Here is an 11420-nt window from a genome sequence, read left to right on the forward strand (position 1 = left end):
TATATATATATATATATATATATATATATTTATTTTTTTTTATTTTTTTTTTATATTTTAGCAGCAGAGTACCGCTGATATTTAGCAGCTCACCTTCTACCTTGAAAGAATAACATCGGTTAAAAATCACAGTACAGGCTTTGGTGTCTGTGCAGGATTCAGGCTCAGTTGCTGTACATGAGTAGCATCTCAATCCACATGCTAAGTAAAAGCACAAGAAACAACAATTTAACATGTGCTCTATGTGTGCAATGTTCGCAATAAAGTGATTTATTAAAAACAATATATCTTTTCCTCAAATTTTAGAAGAAATATTTTGAATGTAAGGTTTAAAGCAAAACATTTAACCTTTGCTGTTAACCAAGAATAATGCTAGAGTTTTTTAGGGAAAAAGGAAATCTGCAAAAATCCACATTATCTTTACTTGAGTTACATTCATCATGAGATTAGAAGCTGCTAAGAAGTAAACTTTAATCTTACCAACAGAGAAGGTCAGAAATAGGACCAGAGTTCCATAAAGCTGCATCTTGGACTTGATCTGCTTAACCCAATGAATCAGATTTTCTTTCCTCAGACTTTTATTCGTGAATCTTATCTGCTTTCATTTTCAGCTCTGTCGAAAGCCCCTCCTTGTCAGAAGAAAAAAAAAAAAACTGAGTAAATGTGAGGCAGAGGTGGAGCCAACAGTAACTGACACCGGCAACTTCCACCGGCTCTACATAGGGTCAAAGAACATTTAGCAGTGGTGATTAAACCAGCGAGCTTTAAATTAAACTGTACACTGTTTGATTTAAAGACAAGGATGCTGGTCTCATACTTCAAAACAGATAACATTAAAAAAAAAAAAAAAAAAGTTAAACGAATGTTACAAAGACAAAGTCCAAGGTCCAAAGCGGGAAAAAAAACATGAACTGAAGATTATTAAACTTTCAATTCCAAAACAAACCTGAGCAGAAGTAAGTATGTAATCCAAAGCTGGTGTCGAGGAGGAAGAAGGCCAGAAGATCAGAGATCCAAAGAGGTACCAAAGGGAATATCCAAGCTGGGCTCAGGAGACAGATACAAGTTCGCTATCAGGCAGAATCCAAAAGAAGTCCGAAGACAGGTCAGGCAAACAGATCAGAACAGGGGCAGGCAATTTCAGAAGTCCAGGAGCAAAAACTCAACAGGATCAGGCAATCAGGATAACACAATGGATATGCTAGAGAACTCTCATCCATGACTCAAATAATCTGGCACTGATGGCTGGAACCAAGCAGTTTAAATAGGAACTGTAACAGAAGTGATGAGTGATAATGAAAACTGGGCGAAGCTAGGCGGGTAAATTAACTAAACCAATAATCCAGTCATCAGTGCTAAGATCATGCAGAGAACGGGTAATATGGCCACAATTTTATCCAAAATTCATGGTGCCATCAAAAATGACAACAAGCTATGAGCTGCATGTGATGAAATTAATTTCACAAAATAACATTTTGTATACAATTATTTCCTTTCACTTAAGATAATATATATTAGTAGGTATTCCTACACAATAATGAAATATATAAATCATATATACAAAATATCAGAATATTTCTTCTTGACTTCTTGACTTAACACCTAAATAGCATAAAATTTACATTTCCTGATTACTTCTCCTAACTGAAAATGTCATGGTTGAAACATTTTTCTCAAATTAACAACTATCAACTCAAAAATTCACATTGGAAGCTAAGATTTTAAGATGTGTGCATTTTAATAGTGATACATGTATATACCTCATTTACCTTAAAATTTAGTCCCCCTGTGGTCTAGTGGTTTAAGTCTTAGATGTGAGCGATGGGATCAATTCCCAGATACACCATGAATCACATCTGGTATAAAAAAAAAGTCAAGCAGCAGCTATAATTTGTCACTTTTTTCTTGTTTTTTTTTATCATTTTAACATCCAAACAGAACAGATGAGCTGGCAGCAGGTTAGGATTCAATATCAACATGTTGCAGACTGGTAATAGCTGGATAAATAGTTGACTATATTGCATAAATAACTTTTACTATTAACTTAGATGGTACCTGTACACATATTTGATCATCTTACTTATTTTTTAATTATTATAAAAAGCCTCACTGTCTTGCACAAAGTGTGGCCCACCATCCCCAGAGATAACAGCAGCTGAAAGTTTGTCCTTACTTAAACAAAGGGAGCCCTGTTTAAAAAGGGATCCAGGGAGAACCCCGTTCTGTAATCACATTGAGTATCACATTCAGAATCACAGGTAATGTAATATACATAATAAATCTAGGAGCTACTTGACATACCTAACAATAATTAACTTTGACATGAATGCTGTCATTTTCTGTTAACGAAGTGTCCTCATGTTCTCCAGTGGGGTGTTACATTTTAATTTTTTTGCAGTCCAGTGTATCAATAATATGAGGGAATCCTGTTTAAAAAAAAATAAATAAATAAATTATATATATGTATATATATATATATATATATATTCCACCTTTTCTAAAGTTTGTTTTGTGCTATGGAGCCCAATTTGTGTTACCTGCCATGTTGTATTATTCCTCCTTATGTAGTTCATTCTTCTGTGGTCAAGAGGGTTATGAAGATCCACACATTATCCTTTTAAAGACACTTCTGATAAAATAAACTTCTGATAGTGCAGCAAACAGATGCTTTGCTAAGATTTACAAAGCTCCCACTGTATACAGAAACATATTTAGCTGAAAATCGGAATCCAACATAGATATTCTTCGTAACAGTTAAGGTATGTCTCTGTTTGTGGCAGTACTAAACTTTGGGAGTCTACAGTCTGTACGTGTGGCAGTTGCCATCCCTAAAAATGCAACATCATCCAGGGGCCTTTTGCTGTCTTAATTAGGCATATATTGGACTGAAGGCTTGAATGAAAAACATCCATACTATACTACGATTATTTAAGAACGTTAAGGTGTTAGAAATTGAAAGAGCTGTATAAGATAAATCTTCCCAAAGCCTTAACTACTACAGATGAGGGCTTCCTCAAAAGAGACTGCTTCAGATATCCTTGGGTGGTGATAATGATGTAAACAAAAAGAGCTCTTTCCATTGCTGAAACAAACAAATTAACCTATTTGTCTGACAAATTATTCCAAAAAATGCAAACCTGGCTGCACCTTCATGTAAATTTAAATGCACTTAGGATTGCAGGGATTTTTTTTTTTCTTAAAAGTCTGAATACAAAATGCTCTCCAAGGATTTCTTCCATTTTACATGAATACAGACACTTTTGATAAGCTTCGACACAGCTAATTAAATGACATAGTCACTTATGCTGGCCTTAGTAAGAGGACTGTCTTGAAGTGCAGGTTGCAGGTTTATCAACAAAAGTGCAGAGTTTGGCTCAGAGTTTAACAGGACTACTCCCATAGAGAGCCTAGGGCCCATCTGTTGAGCCCTAGCAGCCTGTAGATAAGCTCCAGCCTGTCACGATTTGGTTATGGTTTGTTTACCCAAAAGCAGAGGCAGGGAGGCAGAGGTGAATTTCTTGAGGATTTAATAATGAGAATACCAAAAACAGAGGCAGGTAATCCAAAAACGAAAACAGAGTCCAAACTAACATGAAACCAGGAGTCCAAAAATCAAAAAATCAAAACATGAAAACTAGTCAAAATGTACCGGAAAACAAAGAGACATCAGGGGGATCAAAATCACAAGGAGGAAGGCTCAGAGAGACGGAGTTGGAGGAACTTTGATGAGGACCCGGCAAAGAAGAACAAAACAGCGACAGTATTTGAGGGAGACTGAGACAAAGAGAAGACTAACGAGCAGATTGGGAACAGGTGTGCACAGAGCAGAACAAAAAATGAGCTAGGGAAAAAGGAGAAAACAAAAGGGCAGCAGAGGGCAACAAATAAAAACCTAGAAAACTGAAAATAACTAGAAAACACAACAAAATAAAACATGGAGCAAAAGTAAAACTGAAAAAAAAAAAGAAACATAACAGAGCCAAGACTGAAACAGTAGCTAAGAATTAACCAGAGAACACAGCAAAATAAAAATAAAACCACCAAAACTAGAAAAAAAGGAGTAAAGAAAAATTGAACACTCAAAAGAAAACATAACAGAACCAAGACTAAGACAGTAACTGAGAAAAAAAACAAAGGACACAATAAACTAAGAAATAAACCATGAAAAACTAGAAAACAAGGAGCAAAGCAAAACTGAACATCCAAAAGAAAAACATAACAGAACTAGAACTCTTACACAGCCCTCTGTCTTAGCAGAGTGAATCATTCAGGCCCCTTCTCTGTTTACTCCTACATCTTCAAAGACCAGGCTCCAGCCCACCAACACATTCCCGTCCCAGGCATCAACCACCACCCCAGCTCCTGGCACACCAGGACCTCCAGAAAGCTGCAGCTCCAGCCAGTTCTGCAGGCCCACTCTTAAACACACCTTTCACGCACTTCATCCAGCAGTTCACCACAAACTCCTCTGACTTTTTGTAACGTGGCCACAGTTGAGACGGCATAAGACTTTCCTAGTCTTACAATTTTAAACATAGGTGGTATGTAGTCTTGTAGTAATATAGCTATCTTTTATCAAGTGTATCTTTTTATTTCTTATCCTGACTTAATAGCAAAAAAAGCCCTTGCATTATAAAAAAGCTGTTTGAATTCATGCAAATGTCCCCACTTTATCTTGTTTGGAGCCATTTTGACCCAAAACAAGATGAAGTGGGGACAGAAAATTCATACGCACCACTCTAACCAATGTGCTGGACACAAATGTTGGAATCACCCGCCTCATTAAATACAGGGACAGAAAAGCAGAAATAAGTAAAATTGGAAATGTAGAAAGACAGTTAAACAATTAGACAACAGAAAGACAGTTTTCAATATTTCATAATTTGCAAAAAAGGAAAAAAATTTACATGAATAAATACATAGACAAATACAAGTTAACCAATATAGGATAAGCCTTTTTTATGACCAAAACATATTTATTTATCTATTAATCTATTTGTCTATGCATTAATGTATATTCATGTATACAATGTTAAATTCATCAAGAGAATGCCAAAAGTATGTGAAGCAGTAATCAAAGCAAAAGGTGGCTACTTTAAAGAACCTAGAATATAAGACATATTTTCAGTCATTCACACTTTTTTATTAAGTACATAGTTCCACATATGTTAAGTCATAGTTTTGAGGTATACACAAACAAAACAGAAAAAAAAAAATCTGAGATAGTAATGAGGCTCGGGGTCCAAAGGGTTAATTGGTGGGTGTAGTATCTAAATGACCAATAATGTACAATTGAAGTCTGTGTTTGAAGTATAATGAAATATATTATTATAAAGCTGAATGTGATAGTTGTTTTTTAAATAGAAAATTCAAACAAAGTTGTGAAAAACAAACACTTATCCACATTTTCATTCAGGAGCATGCCCTGCAAGTCAGTGAGTCTCTGTAATCAGCTGGTTTTCATTGAATAGAAAACTTTACCAATCTAGCTGTATGATCTGATCGAATTGTCTCTGTAAAATGCATTGATAACATGTGTTTGAATTTGAATTAATAGTGATTCTGGCCTAAGCAAGGATCTGTAAACTGTTTCCCATTGTAGATATTGAAGATTTTATAAGATACATGATATTTGCAAACATCCCACTTATACCACGCAGTGATAGCCAATCTTCCAATCCAAAAGTTGTCCACAGAGGGCATGACGTGGACAAGCTCACAGAATTTGGTACATTACATACTAGCTGCCCAGGGGCAAACCATTCCAGTCCCTAAGAGCTGGTATCCTGCATCTTTTAGCCGTGTCCTTGGTCCAGCACACCTGAATCAGATACAGTAGAGGAGGTAATGCAGCCATTTAAGTCAGGTGTGACGGACCAAGGATTAAACTAAAAGTTGGATTCCGGCCCTCAAAACTGGAATTGTCTAAACCTCAACTGCTAAGGCAGCTAATAATGTCCATCATGTACCCAAAATATTCAGTGACAGCAAATTAACCACCTTATAAGACAAAATCTGAGTAATGGTTGCCATATAGTGAATATATATATAGCCTATGCACACTTTTCTCCTTTTGGCACCTTTTCTTTGACTATTGAGCTGATGTGACATCTTATCATAAATAATAAACATAGAAAATACTCTGTTGGAGCGTTAGGCTGCACAACATCTAACTTCCTGTAAAGAGACAGCAATGCTTCAGTTTCAACATAACCAGTAAATATTTGGCTTTAGTCCACTTCATTTTAATTCTGAAGAGCCAAGATTATGTTCTTTTTGCAAAGTGAAAACACTTTGATTTACAGTATTTTCTATCAGATACCACTAGAGGGAGAAGTGTCTTCATTTCCACACGTTAAATAGAGATACATTCCATTTATAAATGTATCATTATATTGAAAAATATATTTTTGTATTTATTTAAACTATTTGGACAATGTTGAAACTGCATTTATTCCTTAAACTAAGTATATATTTATCCCCATGGAATGATAAATACATTCCCCTCTTTGCATCATTTTAAGGCATTAAAATATTAATTTGATAGATTATTTTTCATTTTCTTTATAATTACATTAACAGAGAATTTCAAAAGGATTTTTGTACATAAGCGAAAATATTGTGCTCTATTTGTAACAATATCAAATAGAATTAAATACACAATAAACGGTAACATATTAATCCTGGAAAGATTAATGTAAAATCAATGCACTTAAAAGGTTGTTATTGCTAAATGTATGAAAACATATTTCGTAGAGGGTTTTTGGCTTGAATAATGGATATACAATTATGTTACACAGACCACTTAACTTATAGACCACCAAGGCACAATGTTCAATGACACACTGCAGTGCAGGAATAAAAACTGACGTCACTGCAGTAAAATATTTAATGGAAGCAGCTGTGGCTCATCACAGAGATGGAAACAAAGAAGGAGAGCCATGTGGAACTAAAACCAAAAAAGAAGCAATCACTTTATTTCAATTTAAAAAGAAAATCCACGATAAGCCTTTATTTGGATGTTAATTTTTTCTTATTTTCTATCATAAAGGTACTTCTGCCTAATTCTTGAAAGGAGTTTTTTTTTTACTAATGAGATATGAAAAAAACTCAGTCTTAAGCCCTTCTACAATGAAAAAAAGAATGCAACTGTTTTTATTTATTTATTTAATCAGGACAGAGCACATTAATGAACAATCTTATACTTCTGTACAGATTGTAAATGAGCCAGATTATAGCATAGTTGCTAATTTACACCTGTCGTGCATTTGGTTAATCATATTTAGTTACTTTAGCACAATTGTTTTATGTCCTACCCTGCTAATATGAAACAATTGTGTTAAAGTAACTAAATATGATTAAGTAAATGCAAAAAAATAGTTGCATTCTTTTTTTTTAGTGGACGCATTTTGAGCATGTCTTAAAGTGTTCACTTTTGCACTGTTCCTTTTACTTACAGTGTACCACATGAATCTCCCAGTAACATACTAGCGTAAACCTGCAGTACTCCATTAGAGTAATTGCCTAACAAGGCCATTTATCACACTTAGCTCTTAACATGTCTCTTGGCCATGCAAGTAGCAAATGCTTTTTAGCGGTCTCTGTTCACCTCTGACTCTACAACCCAACAGCCCTTCTGGGAGGCCATCATTTCACTTTTACAGATAGTAGATGATCTCTGTCTCTGCTGACGAAGCCGTGCAGCTTTCAATATGTCACTGTCAAACAAAGTAGCCACCATTATTATTAAGGGCTTTCTCATGCATGAAAAGAAAGACTTATAGTATTATATTATAGTAATTATATTATTTTTGTTATTTTTACAGTTGGACTATTAAGAGTGGCCTAATTTGAGATGAGTCAGATAGAGGACATCTCCCCGGAAGCCAGGAAGCTTTGATTAATTTGAACGACTTTTGCTGCTCGCCACTCCCTAGCAACAGATCTGAAAGGGATGTAATTACCTTCATCTGTCCTCAGCCCTGCAGAAACCTTTTCAACAATGGAGCAGTGAACAACATCTGCTACCAGCATACATGGCCTTGCAACAGTATTTAAACCTCTTGAACTTTTGTCCATTTTGAAACATTGCCCTGACAAGAATAATGCTGTTGAAGTATTAAGCGCTTCAGCAACAGAGAGCAGTGCATATTTGAGGACGAGGATACATGGTCATCACTTCCTTTAATCTGATACCCCTTAAATGGAATCCAGCACATTCAGCTGCCTTTAGAGGTATTAAATAAGTAATGTGAGTCCACCTGTCAGTGTTATTGTGCTGTAACTTTTCTGTTTTACCTCCTGCTGCTGGTACAGCTTGGAGGAAATGGCCGAACACTCAGCCATTATCACATCTCTACCTTTACTCTTGTCTTATGAAGTTGGCTTGTTCTCCCTGTGCATGTGTGGGTTTTCTTCAGGTACTCTGGCTTCCTCCCACGGTGATAAAACATGACTGTTAGGTTAATTAGCATATTTAAATTCTCTTTAGGTGTGTGTGAATGGTTGCATGTCTCTGTGTTGCCCTGTGATGGACTGGTAACCTGTCCAGGGTAGCCTGACTTCACCCATAGACTGCTGGACATAGGCACCACACTGAAGAAAAAAACTCAAATATTGTAAGTATTTCTATGCAAATGGCAAACAACACTCACTTGCAAGTATCAAGTGAATCTCACTTTCCATAAGACATAACAGTTGTAAATATATTAAGTAACATTTCCTTAATTACATCCAAGTTGTAAGTTAGATTTAGTTAAACAAATTAAGTAAAATGTACTTGTTTTGTATAGGCACAAACAGTATTTTACTCTAGATTTTAAGGCAATACAGAGACAAACAACCATTCATGCACACCTAGGGAGAATTTAGAGAAGCCAATTAACTTAACAGTCATGTTTTTGAGTAATTTATTGATATGCCAACTTAAATGCTTTGTCCTTGAAGCTAGACCGTTACAATACAGTTGTATTTTTACTTGGGATGTCCCAATCCTATATCAATATTGGATATCGTTCCAATATTAGACAAAAAAAACTATTATCTGAGTTTACCGGCATATAAAACCTCATGCATTTTAACTCAGTGGTTAATTTTACATTGGTCAGTTGTTTACATACCTTTTGTTGATGACTTTTTAGTGATATCACTTAATGAAACCTTTTCTAACAATCTACTGGATAAAATAAGTAATAAAAGTATGATTCGTGCTAATATTGCATCGGATCAATATAGGTATCGGCCAATTCTCAAAGCCGCAACATCGATATCATATCAGAAATGAAAAAGTTGCTTCTGGAAACCCCTAGTTTTTACAACATTGTATCGTAAATCACAGATGTAAAATTACATTAAGTTGCTGTGAGTATGTTTCAGAGTATATTGCTGCTGCAGTGTTCAATAAACATTGTACTTTTCTCATATGAGGAGCTAAGAATCTCAGAAAACAGATACACTAAAACAGCAATACTCTTAGAGCTTAAAAAAGACAAATGTGGAACAACAAGGATGCTTAGACTAAATATGAGACAATGAATATGCATAGCTAATTGCACTCCCCTCTCTATGAAAAAAAACTTCAGCAAACGTCATGGAAAGCTCTGTGATGATCATCCTTCCCCGGCCTCACCCAGTTCTTAACCATTTCACAGCCTGTGTTGAGGCTGTCTTCCCTTTTTCTTAAACATAGCTTCCCTTATATTTTGTCAATATCAAAATCTTTTCCCTGTTGTAATTTAAAAGGATTGTGCGCAGGGCGGTCATGAAGTGGGGCACTCCTTTGTATTTTGATTGACAGCCCATACAGATCAGGACGTATTCTTACTCTATGTATGGTAGAAGCTTCTTTATACATACTGCAGCCAGTGTGACAGGGAAAAAATGGCATTGGATCTTCAAGAGTTGGACACAAGTGGTGAGAATCATTCTTTAATTTGCTTTCTTAATTTCAAAACCTGTAAATTTGGGTATTGGGGCAATGTTCATGTTGGAGGATCTCTTCTGTGTCCGAGTTTCAACCATTTGGCTCTTGAGTTGAAGTGAAGAATTCAAATTTAGTAATCTCTCTCTATTATTCCACCCGCTCTAACATCGGCATGACTCTCCCACCACCATGCTTGTCAACTGGCTAGCTCTTTTTAGCCTTGATACCCTTAACCCTCAAAGGATTCCTTCATCTGTTGTTCTTCAAAAACCTTAATATCCAACTCATCAGTCCCTTAAACCTTTTTGTTCAAGAAAATTGCCTATCTTGTGCAAGACGTTATGATGCTAAACTGGCTGAACTAAAGAGGGTTGCAAGCGTGTTTCAGCAGCCTCTTCCTAAACATCTTTACCTGTTATCCTTTATTTAGAATGACGACTTATGTTAATTGATTAAAACTATAATGCATGACAGTTTCTGCTATTTATTACTTAGGCAGGCTAAAATAATGGTTCTGCTATGGTCCTAATCTTGGCCAAATTAAAAATGTATGAAACACTGGAAAGTCACGTCCTTTCCCAGAGACGAGCAAATCCAAGTGAGAGCAGTGTTCAAATGTCCTGCAGGCTTATAAAAGAACAAAAACGATAAACGATTAAACACAGTCTGGCCAAAGATGTACCAAAATCAGCAAAGACCTCTGATCTGATTTTTAAGCAGTTTTTAAATGTGAAGAATGATAGACGAGCCAGTAATTTGAAAGAAATGGGTTTTTGTTAGAAGCAGCACTGATGTTTAAATTAGATCAGAGTTTCATTCAGTGATGACTCCTAACCCATTGCTGTAGAGGAATATTAAGTATGACCAACACCCCACAATAGAATCGTACTTCTATATCACTTGTGACGGATGTACTGTGTATCAATATTAGTTTATGAAACCTAACCCACACACTGTCCAGTGTCTCCAAATGGTAACAGATAGGTCGGCAGGTGGCATCACATTACTCGTACTGGATTTTGGACTCTTGTGGGATTTCTCAGAGAAGCAGAGGGATCATTTACCAAAGATGAGATCTGGATGGGAGTTAATGTTACTGAGAAGAGCAGCTTTTTTTTCTTTGCTTGTAAGTTTATGTCTATGGAAATGCAGATGATCTTAAAAAAGCTGATAACCGTATTGTCCCTGCTAAAGAGACAGGATGAAGAAAGAAAGGTTCTGCTCTGTGTGTGTGTGGTGGTGGTGTTGGTTGGGGGGGGGGGTTGGTTTGGTGTAGCTATAAAGCAGGTTGATTAGATTACAGAGCTATGTCCAACAGACCCTTTGTTAGATAGAGAAACAGACCCATGCTATGGGAGAGAATGTGTCTGTGCTGGACAGAGAGACAGAACAAGTAACTATGTCTCTAACACTGGACAGACGGACAAACACAGATAGATAGATAGATAGATAGATAGATAGATAGATAGATAGATAGATAGATAGATAGATAGATAGA

The 11420-nt window shown here is 36.0% G+C and overlaps 1 protein-coding gene across 1 annotated transcript in view; it reads right to left on the reverse strand.

Annotated features, from left to right (window-relative positions):
* Positions 1-620, reverse strand: part of LOC107082100 (lymphocyte antigen 6G-like) — a 2014-nt gene extending 1394 nt beyond the window's left edge. The window contains exons 1-2 of the mRNA XM_015370564.1: positions 481-620; positions 94-201 (exon numbers count right to left, since the gene is read on the reverse strand). Of these exons, the coding sequence (XP_015226050.1) occupies positions 94-201; positions 481-526 (154 nt within the window). The 5' untranslated portion in view covers positions 527-620. The remainder of the gene's footprint in view (positions 1-93; positions 202-480) is intronic.
* Between the last annotated feature and the right edge of the window lie 10800 nt (positions 621-11420).

This window comes from Cyprinodon variegatus, unplaced genomic scaffold (genome assembly GCF_000732505.1).
Source record: "Cyprinodon variegatus isolate N-32 unplaced genomic scaffold, C_variegatus-1.0 Scaffold47, whole genome shotgun sequence".
NCBI lineage: Eukaryota > Metazoa > Chordata > Actinopteri > Cyprinodontiformes > Cyprinodontidae > Cyprinodon > Cyprinodon variegatus.